The 15928-nt window shown below is 33.4% G+C and overlaps 1 protein-coding gene across 1 annotated transcript; it reads left to right on the top strand.

The window, feature by feature from the left end:
- Positions 1-322: 322 nt before the first annotated feature.
- On the top strand, positions 323-4105 carry LOC18434734 (DUF538 family protein (Protein of unknown function, DUF538)). The gene is made up of 3 exons (XM_006844797.4): positions 323-444; positions 2109-2163; positions 3398-4105. The coding sequence occupies exons 1-3, from the start codon at positions 358-360 to the stop codon at positions 3775-3777; spliced, it is 522 nt and encodes a 173-aa protein (XP_006844860.1). The 5' UTR covers positions 323-357; the 3' UTR covers positions 3778-4105.
- The last annotated feature ends 11823 nt before the right edge of the window (positions 4106-15928 follow it).

Raw genomic sequence — 15928 nt, 5'->3', positions numbered from 1 at the left:
ATTAGTGTCCATAGGCGTGTCATAACCGCTTTGTACTTTGTACCATTCCTCTCTCGTAAAAAAATAAGACACTTCGGACACTGATTCGTTTAGACACTATAAAAGGCATCACTGTTTTACTGCTCTCCCTCTCTCACCTCTTCTCTCCTGTCTTTCTCTCTCATCTGTCTGTCTTCTTCTGCACATTTTCTCTCTTCTCTGTCTGTCTTCTTCTGCACGTTTTTTCTCTCATCTGTCCCACTCTTTTCCTCTTCACAAGAATTACTGTGTTTCTCTATATCTTTCTCTCTCTGTTTTCTCTCATCTTTCTCTCTCTTTCTTCTGCAACAGAGGGAGCGTTGCAGGAGAAAGAGAGCAATGGAGAAGGCGTTAACGAGAGTTAGCAGCATGTGGATCTCCAGAAAAGCTAAAGAGGAGTTCTCCTCCATTGGAGAAGACATCACTGTAAGTGCAAATGCTTTTCCCCTGCTGTTGAAACCATCCTCTTTCCTTTCTCTTTTCTTGCTCTTTTTCCATGTTTTTAGCTTTCACTGCTTTTTCCCTTCTCTTTCTTATTCTCTTTGCAGCTCTTTACTTTCTTTCTAAACCCCTTTCCCTGGGTTTTATCTCATTAGTTCACCTGCATTGTCAATTTTGAACCCTAATTTTGTACCAGATCTGCTCTATTGTCTATTGGAACCTAAGTTGTCCCTGCAATTGTCGCCATTTGCTTCGAAGAAGCTGCATTGATTATCTGCAACAAGAGTGCTTCTGTTCCTATTTTATAGTTACCTGATTTTTCATATATTGTCAACTGATGCGATGAGTCTCGGATAAGATTCGAGTTTCAATATACAATCACAAGAAAGAAAATGAAGACTTTCGTATATGGATCAGTGATGTCCTCTTTTAGGGTTTTACAGATCATTTTGTTAAGGCCATAATAGTTTTCTATAGCAATCCTATGTGTTGAATCATTGGAACATTTTGCATTATTTTTCTTACAGTCTAAGCTTGAATAGAGCACACCGAACTAGTTTTGAGGGAATTATTATTATGATAAATTCTTTTACAAGTCTGCATGAAACGAATCTGGGTGGATCTTGTCATGGATATGTCTGTTTTTTGTGTCATTTTTTTATGTAAATTCTTTTACAAATCTGCACAAAATGGGGCTGAATCTCGGAGGATCGTGGCAGCAAGGCTACTCTGCCACTTGCAATATCCCATTGTTTATTTAAGCCCTATGTACTGCCAGTAAGCAGATAGGAACTGTGCTGCAAGGCAATTATGTGCTTTGTAGGTGTCAATGTATATATGTATGTAAATTTATGCCTATGTATGCAATTTTGCATGTATGAATGAATATACGCATGCATATTTTCTTTGTTTTTCAGAACAAAATCACTGGTTATTATGAAGAAAATAGAGAGATTCTTTGTAACCTTGGCACCTGGTTGAAGAATTTAAGTGATTTTTTACAGATCAAGGCATTCTGTAAATTCTTTCCACCATTACTGGTTGTTGGGACGTTTGAAGCCCTCAAACTAGTTGAATTTGAGGGGTGGCATTAGGGGTTCCAAACTCAACCTAATTAATATAATGATGTTACCATATGTTTCCATGTGAAGCGTAATTATGTCATGGGTGTCGTAGTTTCGTTTTATTTTACATATGTCTTATTTTCTACTTGCATTCTGGGATTTCTCCTTTATTTCATGTGTCATATGTCTAATTTTCTGCTTGCATTCTGGGATAGAGAGCGAGAGAGAGAGAGAGAGGAACTACACATTATATGCAATAAAGTCAACTTTAATAAAAGCCCAAAGAGAGAGAGAATGATGGGGAGTCATTTGGTAGCCTACTCTTGTTCTCTCTCTCTCTCTCTCTCGTTGTATGTTGTTGGAATTCTGCACCTTTTGTTTTTGGTGGGAAAGCAGAGATTGAAATTTACCCTCCATAGAAGGGGGTGATTGTCTATCACTATATGTGAATTTGAAAATTAGATTTGTGAATGAATCTGTTTCTTGTTCTCTTACTATGAATCGAAACCTTTGCCTACCATTATAGTGAAATAAACCCTGTTGTTTTTGAGCTGACATTTGATCTTATTATTGCCACTTTGGCAGTCTCTCTCAAATACTGTTGAAGAAAAAGCAAAATGGATCTTCAACAAGCTAAAAGGTACATAGATACTCCCCAACCTTAGTGCATCTATGCATATTTTTAGTAGAATATATAAAAGTAAAACTTAATACCTTGCTGGTGCATCTCCAATGTTTAGCATATGGTTTTGTATTCCTCACCTTAGTAAAAGGGATCTTGATATTTAAAATCTAGTGAGTTGATCATGTATATTGGTTAGTTTTGAATGACTAGATTCCTTGGTCTTGAACTAGGTTCTGTTTAATCTATTGGCTTTCTAAACTAGTGGAACTTTGTGCAGTTGACAAATTAGAGCCCATTTGATAATTTAATTATGTGTTTCTCTTTTGTTGCATATACATTCGATGTTGTTTTATGGATTTCTTTTGTCATTTATTTTGATTTTGATAGATCCACTTATATGTGTGAAATTGCATATGATCACTGACATTGGCGGGGTAATATGCTTAAGAAAATCTATAATCAACTCTGGCTGTGTGTTATAATGTTCAAAAGTATTTGAGATTTCACAAAAGCATTTCTGCTTTTTTTCATGTAAATGTATTTGTGGTGCGATAAGCCCTAGGAGGCTAACAAAGGCATTGACAAGTAGGTTAGGAAAGAAGAACCTTCAACCATATTGATTGCTTGGAGTAAAATGGGGATGTAGGTCTGTTACACTTTAACGAGCAGGTTTCCAAGATTCTCTCTCTCTCTCTCTCTCTCTCTCTCTCTCTCTCTCTCTCTCTCTCTCTCTCTCTCTTCCTATCCCTGTTTTATTCAGAGCAAGAGTGCTTAATTGTTGATTGTTTTGTTTCCTTTGCATTATATGTGTGGTGGTCTCCATGTTCGTGCACATACTTGGGGACTTGAAATAACTTTTCTAATTCAATCTTTGCTTATGATCGGCATGAATCTGGAGCTATTTATGCTGGGCAGTCTCTGGCGATCTAAAGACAAAAATGAGTACTAGATATCATGAATATCATGTGGATGTGTACATGCATGTAAAAGTAAAAAGAAGAGGAAATTGATTGTAACTTGACTGGCATGTATTGGTTTTCCTTAAGCTGGAGTCTCAGATGCATCTCTCTTGTTAGCTATTAAGAGCATAATTTATTTCAACTTCCGGCTATTTGTTTTTTGTTATGAAATATTGTATCGAAGTCTCACATGGCGAGATAGACTTCTGTCATAGAATCCAACATTCCCTGTTCGAGTCATTTTTTCTTGCTTGTTCATGTATTCGTTGATCTTTCCTCTGTCACACCAGGTAAGACACAGAAACTCCTGCCTGATCTCCTCCGAGAATATGGCCTACCCCCAGGCCTCTTCCCAAAGAACATCACATGCTACGAATTTGATGAAACTAGAGGCAAACTCATCGTATACTTGCCATCCATTTGTGAGGCCAGCTTCAAGGATTCATCGGTTCTAAGATACTCCAATAGGGTCAAGGCAGCCCTATCAAGAGGCAAGCTTTCGGGGATCGAAGGTATGAAAACAAAAGTTCTTGTTTGGGTCAGAGTGACGTCAGTAACAATGGAGAGCTACAAATCTGACAAGGTTTGCTTCAATGCTGGTGTGAAGAAGATGAGGCCCAAAGATGCTTATGAGACTCTAAAGGAAGCTATCAGAGTTGAGGAATTTTGAGGGTTCTATGTGGTATTCTTTGAGGTATCTAGTGATCATCATGCACGTGGCCAGACCTCCATATAGCAGATGTACCTTTATGTTTTTAGTTTTTCCTTGTTCATTACTTCTTCTTTTTTTCTTTTTGTTTTGAGCTCTTCGCTCAGAGAGAGAAAGAAAGAGAGAGTTGTCCCTAGTCGATGAGTCGACAGAAAGAATTGTTCCCCAGTCAATGTATCATGGGTGTGTGTACTTGTGTCTCCGAGTGTGTATGTGTGTGAGAGAGAGAGAGAGCAGGATTATGTTTAAAGTTATTTTGAAATACTTATAAAGCCTAAAATTTTTGAAATACTTATTGCCCATTCAAATGGACAGACTTAGATTGGAATTTGGCATTGGGAATTGATTTAGGAAATGTATATAATGAGACTATTTATTTTTTATATAAAGTCACAATTATTATTGACTTTTGGATGTGAAATTGAGTGGTTAAGGATATGTCATTGATTGGCCACAAAGTTCAAAAGAAAATAGCTTGAGTGTTGTGAGATACTTCAATCCATTTGGATTTCACATCCAATGGCATGATCTCATAATGTACAATCCTATGGATTTAAAGCATTTTCTCTTTTATCTTTGAGACATTATCGGAGTTCTAAGCCCATCTCTCTTTGGGGATATTCTTTTTGAGTTGTTTCTATGAACACCCACAAAGTTTTAAACCTCTTGAATCTATTTCCCATTCAAATGGATCGCTTCGATTTGAATTTGAAAATTGGGAATCGATTTAGATCATTTCTTTCCATCCTTGAAGCATTGTTTCAGCTCAAAGCCGATCTATATTTGAGGAGATTGTTTTTTACTGGTTTCTTTGAATTTGAAACACCCACAAAGCTTATAGTCCCTAGGATATATTGCCCATTCAAATAGATGACTTAGATTTGAACTCAGCATGGGGACTGATTCAGATCATTTCATTTTAGGGAGAAAGACATATATTTAGCTTTTAGACTTTCTATAACTTTAACCCCAAATTAACCCTTTCATCCTTGAAAAGCCCATGCCCTCGATGTTAAAAGACACTGACTTTTTAAGCCCCTCGTCATCTTTTTCATAATTCAAATGGTACTATTTATCCTCCTTTTTCTTAGAATCCCTCCATCCAAAACCTAGAAAAGCTCCGCCTATCTCTGTTCATCACCTATGGACCATTCCTTTCTCTCTCTCTATCAAATTGCATGAGTAGGTTAAACGTAGCATCTCAAATTCCAAGATGTCGGAGTCATTTAACAAAATAAATTAGAATTGTAAGTTGGATAATGGAAAAGATAGGAGAGCAGGTTAAATGCCTTTTTCTTTTAACGTGGAATGGGTCCATGGGAGTTTTATGAAGTTGACGGTTTATTTGATGGGAAATGACCTTGTAAGAGGCGTGACAAAGGACCCCCTAATTTAAGTCTTTAGATCAAATTTCAAATCTCAAGGTTAGATTGAGGGGCTACCAGCTAACCTGTTAAGAAAGTCAAAGATTAACGCATCTCTCTTTCTTAAAATTCCCACCATCTCTTCTCTTTCTAAAAGTAATCTCTCTAAAACTAGATATGCGAAAAAGCCCTGATGTCTAATGAGGAGAATCAAAACACTTCGTTCTTGACCTGCAAATCCTCACTTTTCTCTCTCATTGAACCTCTCACAAAGCAACCCCACCATTGTTATACGCAGAGGTTATCCTATGTTGAGGTCAAAATGAAATGAAAAAAAAAAACCGGTATTTAAACTCTCTTCCTGTATTGGATAAAATCTGTGACCTCAAAGCAATATTCGATGTGGAAGACTCTATCATAAAAGAACCAGATTTTTGCATCCCAATCTCCTGCATTTCAAAAAAGATATGTGAATTAGGAATACCCAACAAAACCCAACTATGAATTAGGAATACCCAAGAAAAGGCTTCTTTTACAAATAATCGAAGGTATGAGGTGGTATTTGGGTTTACCAAGGATTATTTGAAGGTTTTAGAGATTAATTCTAATAAGGCTTTTTCCCTCTACAATATGGATGATGGGAAATAAGGTCTAAGCTTGAATTGTGAAGCACTGGATGTACCCATATCTTTTATTCAGCAAAAATCTATGTGAGAAGGGCGTTACAGAGAAGGTGGGCAATTGCTTTCTCCCTCTACTCCGCAAAAGGGTTTCGATTAAAACAAAAAATCGAATATTGGGTTAAGAATTGTATAAGCTTCCCAATATATGCATATGAAGACTCTTGTGATTTGAATCCAAACAATGACAATTTAGAGAAGAGAGTTGTTGAGATTTTGCATGATTTGTAGCCGAAGTCTGAAGTCTCTCTCTTTGTTGCCATGAAATATGGCCTCTTTCATTTTTCTTAAAGTCCAAAGTCTGAGCTCTCTCTTTATTGCAGTGAAATTTGGGGGCGAGAGGGGGGAGGAGGAAGGGAGAGAGAGGGGGGCGGTTTTCTCCTTGTGGAAGAGAGAGTACGAATGGTAGGGGTAGAGGGACAAAAATAAATCCTACGTGGAGCGTACGAATAAGGGGAAGAGTATGTAGAGAGAGAGTACCATTGAAGGGAGGGAGCGATCCCTTATTGCTAGTGACATTTAAAACTTATTTTAAGATTTTGATTCGATCCAACGGTGATATGTTGGGGTCCTATGTCATTATGTGTGGCACGGTTCATAAAATCATTACTCATATATATATATATATATATAACCCTGCTCTCAAAGACCTGATTTGGGTAGAGCTGGCTCTTGACTATCAGATTTTGATATTTTAGCATTAGATCTTAATCCATTTTATTTTTATTTTATACTATAAATTAGTTTGCAAGGAAATTTTGGCATATGCATCATCTAACAAAACATACATGATAAAGTAAAAATAGAAAATATTCCAGGTATAGAAAATTACCAGAATGCCCTAAAAGTTTTAGGGGATTTTCTTATTATTTATTTTCATCATAAATATTTTTTAATTTTTTTCTAGGTGTGCCTTAATAAGAAGAAAAAAAAACCTAAATTTTAATATAAAATATTTTTAAAAAATTAAACAATATTTTGATGGCATCATATGACAAGAGAGATCTCAGCCATCCATTTAGATTGAAAGACTATAAAGTGGAGTCACATAGATCACATACGAAGTATTCCTATGATCTATCCCATCTCTCACCTATCATTTTACCCACCTCTACCTCTCAGGCAGTACCCAAATAGTAACTTTGCGCCATCATTTTAGGGGTTGTTGAGCACCTTATATTGTTGGAGCGCTCGCCATTTTTTCATGAAAAGAGGACTATGAAGGCCTCACTACTCTACCCTTATAACAAAAAGAAAACTAATTTAATTCCTTAAGTCATTACTACTAACCAATTATGGTAAATATAATTTTGTCAACATCTTTGAAATTAAATAAAAATTAAAATATGAATGCTGCTCTTGCATCAATTTTGATCAATTTTTTAAGTGAATTTTTCTTATATTATTTTTGGTGCATCTATGTAAGGCGCACTACACCACTACCCCTTAAATTTCAAGTTAATATGACTTATAAAGTAAAGATTAGAAATGGAACAATGTGCATACCCATCAGCCGTCGAAACATGTATGATAATCTGAGCTGTCCGATTTATATTGGTTTTAATTTAAAAAATTTCCCCACTTGGTTTTTAGTGTGAAACAAAATGTTTAGTGTGGTCTATAGGATCATCATCATCTACCAGTGTTCACAAAATCGAACCGGAATAGTTAATTGGACAAGGGGCCGAAAGGGGTTTAACCGGCCTAGTAAATTAGATGATTCAACTGTTCTAACTGGGCAAATCCCGAGCGGTCAAAAAATTGTTGAAAAAATTAAAAAAGATATAAAAAAAATATACTAAAATATGAAAAACATATAAATAAAGGAAAAGTTTATATAAGGTTGCAGCCTTAAAATGTAGAATTATAGATTTACCTCAAAAATCTATCGTTGTTTTAATGTTGAAAAACCCTATATTTGATCATCTCGACATCGAGATGTATGAATATAAAAAAAAAAAAAAAACTTTTTGAGTCTCAAAAATAGTGCATCTTGCAACACATTATCTAGGCTGTCCATTTTCAAGATTTTCGTATGTTTATAGATCTCCTTGATTTTAACTATTTTGGGGTTTAAAATTTTCTAATTAAATATGAAAATAGATTTTAAGATAATCCTAAAAAAATTTTATAAAAAAATTATATGTTATGATAAATTTTGGAGGTGCACCTTAATTGGATTGTTTAAGGTTGCAACCTTATAGAAACCGCACCCCATTAAATAATGATTAGAACAAAACACATTAAAATGGTTGAAAATTAATGAAAAAAAGGGATTTTAAATAATCAATTTGTGCCCTATGGTTATTTTTAATTTTTTTGAAAAAGATAGGAAAATATTTAAAGTGAGTATTAATGGGAAAATATAAAAGTGAGTATTAATGACCAAAATAATTTTTAATATTTACCACAATGTAAAATTAAAAAGGGTGAGGTTTGTATAAGGTGTCAACCTTATACTATTGAAGTAAGAAGCGCTTTAAAACTATGTCAAAAATGCAATTTCGGTGCCTCAAAGCCTTGCAATAATATGCAAATCTATTATCGTCCCCCAGTTGTGAAATTTAAAGTTCTAGAAATGGTGACAATCAAGCAGATCTATAAACACTTGAAAATCTTGAAAAATGGACGGTCCAGATAATGTGTTAGAAGATTAACTATTTTAAGACTAGAAATCCCCTTGTTTTTCATGTCTATGAATCTCGAGGTCGAGATGATCGATTTGAGGGTTTTTCGGCATAAGAACAACCTTCACTAGTGGGTTTTTTAGGTCTACCTTACCTATGTAGTATAAGGTTGAGGCCTTATATAAACATTTTCTTGTTAAAAGGTCAAATGTATTAAAAACCAAATTTTTTACTTTTGGAATTTTATATATATTTTTTTGATTTTTTTTTTTTAAAATACCGATCGATCACCAAAACCGTCTGAAACTAGAGCCGGCAAGATGTCGTTTCTAATCTAGCTTGGCAGTTACATGTTAGATTAACCGGTTTTTCTAATATTGAGCGAGAGAGAGGAGAGATCAAGCCAAATTTGAGATAAAATAGAAGGGGAAGAGATAGAAAATCCATACCAACATATTCTTATCATTTTTTCTCTTTCTTGCTCTTTTTTTTTTTTTCTTTTTCTTTTTTCTTTTTTTCGGGGCTACCTAGAATAGGGGAGGGGAAGAAGAGACAGATGAATCAGAGAGAGGGGCAGAGAAAGTTTGTAGAGAGGAGAGCTATCGGTGTATAGCATACCAATTTGTTGTAAGAACTAGTGTTGAAAAATTGAACCGAATTGTTAACCATACATGGGCCCGGAAGCCTTTAACCACCGTAACAGGCCGATTCAACCGTTTTAATTGGGTAAGTCTTGGGCAGTCGTTTAAAAAAACTAAAAAAAGATAAAAAAAAAAGATAGAAAAAATATAAAAAGTATAATGAAAGAATTATTAAATAAGCACATTCAAATGAAGTTGAGAATTAATAAAAAAAAAATGAATTTTAAAGATACCTAAGGGTATTTTCATTCTTTGGCATAATGATAAAAAAATATTAAAAAATACAATACAAACCAAATCCATTATTTTTGTGATTTTATATATGAATCTTTTTTTTAAATACAACTAGTCATCGAAACTGGCCAAAACAGTAACCAAATGCGTTACCAATTAGATTGTCCAGTTTTCCAACAATAGTAAGAACAAAAAAGTAGGAGAGGAGCTGTTTGTACTTTCACCAGCAAGACGCTATTGAATATGAACGGTAGCCAATTAGATTACCCAGTTTTTCCAACAATAATAAAAACAAGACCATGTGCTATTGAATTTGGACTGTAACCAATTAGATTACCCAATTTTTCCAACAATAATAAGAGCAAAGAAGTAGAGGTGGTGCTGTTAGTACTTTCAGTAGTAAGATCATGTTCTCTTGAATTTGGTCCAAAACATATTGTTCCGTCAACTTGCAACAAAAAAATCCACAATAACAAAACCACAACTAATTGTTCAAATTAACAACTCAATATCAAATCAAGTGTACTTTCCTTCAAGACCGGCCAAATTTCATCCCCATCTTATATGAAAAAGTAGAAAACTACCTGAAAAGGGACAATAAATACTCATTTATTACGTGCTCATTCTCGGTGCTCTTTTTCACCCATAGAGAGAAAAAGGGGAAACTAGAAGAAAAAAACTCAAATATTTTATAACAAAATTTTGAATCTGACAGGGTTTTCGACATTAAAACTATTTTTTTCGATAGATTTTTTATGTGCATCCGTAGTTCTACATTATAAGGTTGCATCCTTACATAAACTTTTTCCTTTAAATTATGGGTGTAGTTGCATAAGGTTGCAACCTCAAACAATCCAATTAATGCTTACCTTTAAATTTTATCATAAATGTAATTTTGATACAAAATTTTTTTAGGATGGCTTGAGAGTATATTTTCATCATTAATTATAAAATTTTAAAATCTAAAAATGATTCAAATCAAGTAGATCTATAAACACTTGAAAATAGACGGTCCAGATAATGTATTGCGAGATATACTATTTTATGGACTCCAAATTGGTTTTTCTTTTCATATTCATACATCTGGATGTCGAGATGATCAATTAGAAGATTTTCCAACATCCACACAACCTTTTATGATGTCTTTAATTTTACATTTTAAGGTTGCAACTTTATATAAACTTTTTCTTTAAATTAAATTATAGTTGTTCGATTCAGTTAATCCAATGCCTATTATTTCACATAAGAAAACAAACCACTCTATACGAATCGACCCAATCCAGCAAATCCCTAGTTGCCATGTGGTAATCTTTTATCTTTTTTTTTCTTTTTTTTATGGAAGCGTGTCGTTTTAAAAATAAAATCCCATCGTTGGTGCCATTTTAAAAATCAAGAAGACCGTCGATTAAATTCAATGTCTGCTTGATTAAATTCAATTAACGGTTCTCCATGGTTATACTCTTGTAACTTTTCAACTTCGAAGATGGCAAAAAAATGGGCCTTTTATTTATCAGAAAAGGTGATTATTGGCAATCTACAGATTAAGTGACGCCATCTGATAGTGCGTCCTTGCACAACCTTGGTTTGACAGGTGGTGGTGGGTCATAACAAACTGCAATAGTGGATTTGTGGCCGCTTTTGCTAAACACTTTGGTTTTGTGCTCAATAATTTTGCAGAATTCCAGACTCTAGAAGAAGGCATCATTTTAGCTACTCAAAAGGGTTGCTTCCCGATACAGATAGAGAGTGACTGATCTCTACTAATGAATCCCATTAAAAATCAACGTCGTACGCTTTGGAGATTACAAACGATAGGTTACAATGGTCGTGTAAGGTTATCGCCTCACAAGTGGTTTATTACTCATGTTTTTTGTGAGGTGAATATGGTAGCTAATGCCATCACAAAGATATGATCGGTTTATAAGGAGCCCCTATTTGGCGTAGTCGTTCGCCTGACTTTCTCTCTCTTCTACTACTTGACCGGTTTATACAGGAGCCATTATTTGGTGTAGTCATCCGCCTGACTTTCTCTCTCTTCTTTTAGTACATGATTTGGTGTAACCTATTATAGGGTTGTATAACAACGTGTTATCCATTTTCTATCTCTTCGAGCAACTGCCCTAGGGTTGTATAATAAGGTGTTATCCCTTTTCTATCTCTAAGGTATTATCCCTTTTCTATCTTTTCTTTTGCGCAACTGCCCTATTATAGGGTTGTATAATAATGTGTTATCGTTTTTCTATCCGGTAGGAGCCTTCTCCCAGGCCGACTTACCCAAAAAGAACTTTGAAGATGGTATATTGGATGTGCTTTGCACGAGAAACCTAGGGAACTTGGTGGCGGGTTCCTAGTATTTATAACAAAATTTTGAACTCGACAATGTTTAAATTAAAATTTTGGCGTTGGATTAATCTAATCCAATGACTAATGTTTCACTCGAGAAAACACACCACTCTATCCGCGTCAACACAATCCAACTAATTCCCAGTAGCGGACTGGTAATCTTTTTTTTTAAAGATAGTTTTGCCCTGTTTTAAAAAAGAGTAATGATCCTATGAGACTCTTCCGCACCCATGTATATAGGACCTCAAAGAATCACCATTAAATTTCGTACAGATTTCTAAAAAAGTTATCGCATGGGTGTGAGATTTGATTTTTTAGATATCTATGTCAAATTTAATGGTGATCTTTTAGGGTCCTACACACATGGATATGGAATAGGATCATTACTCTTTAAAAAAAATGATCTCACTATTTGTCCTATTTTAAAACTCAATCTGATTCTTGATTAAATTCAAGCAAAGGTTCTATGTGGTTTTGTTCTAACTTCAGTTCAACTTTGAAGATAGTATATGGCATATGTAACTGAAAAATTATTCATTTTAAAAATTAAAAATTCTACTATTTTATATTTATGAAGAAAATACACAAAAGATCTGTATTAGTTATGCAGCTAATACTATTGTTTTACTAGTAACTCATAACATCCTACTTTGACATTGATGGTTTTTTTGCATTATAATATTCTTATGATAAACATGCAAATAACATTATCTATAATATTCATCCACCACCATTATTAAGTAATTATTTGAAAAATATTACAATATTACATAATTTCTAATTTACCTCTTTAGTCTCCTCCAATGCCCCACCATATTAGCCAAACCTACTAGTTTATTGTACCATATTTCATATAGAGCCAAACCTACTAGTTTATTGTACCGTCTTTCATATAGAGCCAAACCTACAAGTTTATTAATCAAATGTTATGTAAAGAAAAGCTTTTATAACACAAAAAATCATAATAGGAACATGTTATTCCAAAGTCTTATCATGTTCAACATGTGATTCCAATTTAAGAGTACAAGAGTTGCAAAATGCATAGCTACCTAAGAGTGAATGACCATGTTGGAAGAACTGGACGATCTAACCAGTAATCACCCGGTTTTTCGGTGATCGACCGATATTTAAAAGAAAATAATTTCAAAAAAATATATAAAAAATCCTAAAAATAAAAAATTTGATTTGTAATATATTTTTTAATATTTTTTATATTATGAAAAAGATTAGAAATTGTTTTGGTTACTAATACTCCCTTTTATATTTGTCCATCGTTTTCAAAAAAATTTAAAAATACCCTTAGGCACCTTTAAAATCCATTTTCTTCATTAATTCTCAACTTCATTTGAATGTGTTTTTGTTTTAATTATTCTTTATATGTTTTTCATATTTTAGTAGATATTTTTTGTATCTTTCTTAGTTTTATATCAAATTTTAGAGAGAGAATTACCTAAAATTTATTAGAGAGATACATATTTGAAATTTTTTAGTAAGAGAAACTATTTCAAAATTTCAAGTTTTAGAAAGAGAAAGTATCTTAAAATTTTAGAGAGAGAGAGAGAAAAAGATTATCTACAAAATTTTAAAGAGAGAAACTATCTCAAAATTTTTAGATAGAGAAACTATCTTAAATTTCAAGTTCTAGAGAGAAAGTGTCTTAAAATTTTAGAGACACAAAATACCTAAATTTTTAGAGAAAAACTATATCAAATTTTAGTGAGAAAAACTACCTACATTTTTTAAAGTAACTATCTTACAAATTTTAGAGATACAAACTATCTCAAAGTTTAAATTTTAGAGAAAAAAACTACATAAAAATTTATAGAGAAAACGACCTAAAACTTTTAAGAGAAAGAACTACCTCCAAAGTTTTAGAGAGAGGTATTATATCAAATTTCAAGTTTGAGAGACAAAGCATCTTAAAACTTTAGAGAGTGAAACTATATCTAGTCTTAGAGAAAGAGATTACCTAAAAAAAAATTAGAGAGAGAAACTATCTCAAAATTTTTAAAAAGAAATTTTCAACTATATGAAATTTCAAATTTTTAGAGAGAGAAACTATCTCAAAATATTTGTGATAGTTTCTCTCTCTAAAAAATTTTAGTTAGTCTCTCAAAAATTTAGTATAGTTCTCTCTCTAAATTTGGATAAAAAAATTTATAATGGGAAAACTTTTTATATGTATTGTTGCATACCAAATATGTGTAAAGTAATTTCACATTAAAGTATTTTGCACGAAAATGTTTCGTACTTACCAAATGTGTTTTAAATAGTGTAAAACTGTAAACCCAAGTCACACAAATAGATGATCCAAACGAGGGATTTGCATAACCGGGGTAGTATCTACAAGCTATCCAAACAATCATTTCTCAATAACTATGTCCGGCATAACCAGGGTTTGCATAACCATGATCCAAAAAATGGTTTTGTTGACCTTAGAATCTAAATGAACCCTAAATGATTTTTGTAACTTATATATTTACAAAAATGTTTCATATATCAGTGAAACATGCACCTCAACTACCTTCCATACAACACAACAAACAATGGAGAAGCATTTTCGGTACTCAAAGCACAAACATGGTGCATTGAGCATCACTGCACTTGCCATGCCATGGTGCTCAAAGCACTACCGTGGCTTCTGAGAAGTGAGAGAGAGAGAGGGCAAATGGTGTATCATGATTCTATTCGAACAATGATGCATGAAAGATAATTTTTAAAAAGAATAAAAATCTAAGTGAGAGAAAATAGTTATGGATGTAGTTTTAGAAAGTACTTGGTGAATCGGCCAACTCACTTGTTGATTTTTTGCCCCCTTTCAAAATCATCTTAACGATGGGTTTTAAATCCTAAATTTTGGAGTTTGTTAATCTAAACTATGATAATGATAATGAATCTAGATGTTTTTTTTTTTTTTTTTATAAAAAAAGGGTACAACTGTTTATTTTTATATTCTTTTTTTCCGCCATCCATTTTAACCAATATTTTACAACCCGGATTGGTGGGGAGGATGGTTCAACTCACAAATTTGTGTCGGATCATTGGTTTCGTGATCTAGATCAAGTTTAGATCTGTCCAATTCAATGACTCAAAAAATATTATGAATAAATAAAATAAAATAAAAATAGGGCTTATGGCATTAAGATTTAGAGGGGGGCCTCAGAAAACATTAGATAAGTTTAATATATGTATGTGAATGTATATATTTATTTTCATCTCTAATTATAAAATTTAAAAGTTTAAAAAATAGTGTGGATTGAATCAATCTATGAACACTTGAAAATCTTGAAAATTAACTGTCCAAAAATGCATTATAAGGTGCACTATTTTCAAGATTTGAAATTTTTTTGTTTCATGTCCATACATCTTGAGGTTGAGATGATCAATTTGAAGATTTTTTAGCATTCAAACATCATCTTCTAGTGATTTTTTAAGGTTTGTTCAGGGTAGACTTTATCCATATACATATATAAGGGGGATTTTTGTTTTTAGGTTTTGAAGAGGGAACAAGCCAGAACCCATGCCATCCCTAAACTAGTTCGGTCCTAACTGAATCCCATCCAAACTAGATCGAAAATCACCGGTTTTTAAAACATTGATATTAGGCTCCAGTGGAGGTACCTTTTATTTGGACGTCCATCTCTAAGATGGAAGTCTAATGCGTAAGATGGCGCATATATTTTGACGAGTTACTGACTCACCAAAACCGGTCCTCTAGAAAAAATTTGGTATTTTTTGGAATTTCTAGAAAAATGTGATATTTGTGATAAGTATCCTTTTATTTATGAGCAAGTGCATTATGGTCCCGTGACTAGCATATTATACACTTGCTCCCTGGGGCATAGAGCTACTTCATAGGGTTGTTTTGATAAAAAAAAATTTGGTATCCACCCAATAATCACTAGATGATTATCTTTAAAAAACAAAAGGATTTTCAGTTCTTCGGCACTTAAATATCATCCTCCAAAACCTATACAATCTTTGTTCAATCTTGAGTCATTATATTTTCGAAGCACAAATAGAGAGCGGTCTGCTTTTTGGTATTTTTTCAAAGTTAGTTTCCAGGATGAAGAGGTTATGTCCCCTAAATTTGGGATCCTAATCATACGCTTAGATTTTGTTGTACTCGAGGGACTAAATGGAAAGCTGACTCCCAAGGGCGCATAGAATCTTGACTTTATTTATTATTGTATTATTATATAAAATCATCTACAAGAGATATA

This window comes from Amborella trichopoda, chromosome 10, assembly GCF_054954075.1.
Source record: "Amborella trichopoda isolate Santa Cruz 75 chromosome 10, AtrichopodaSantaCruz75HAP2 v2.0, whole genome shotgun sequence".
NCBI classification, from domain to species: domain Eukaryota; kingdom Viridiplantae; phylum Streptophyta; class Magnoliopsida; order Amborellales; family Amborellaceae; genus Amborella; species Amborella trichopoda.
The sequence above is the reverse complement of the archived record's forward strand: the minus strand, read 5'-3'. Positions and strand labels throughout refer to the sequence as shown.

Bases quoted from the DNA above. Each gene is read 5' to 3' on its own strand.
- LOC18434734 (XM_006844797.4), top strand. From the start codon at position 358: ATGGAGAAGGCGTTAACGAGAGTTAGCAGCATGTGGATCTCCAGAAAA. The intron at 445-2,108 runs GTAAGTGCAAAT...CCACTTTGGCAG, and splicing joins CCATTGGAGAAGACATCACT to TCTCTCTCAAATACTGTTGA. The intron at 2,164-3,397 runs GTACATAGATAC...CTGTCACACCAG, and splicing joins GATCTTCAACAAGCTAAAAG to GTAAGACACAGAAACTCCTG.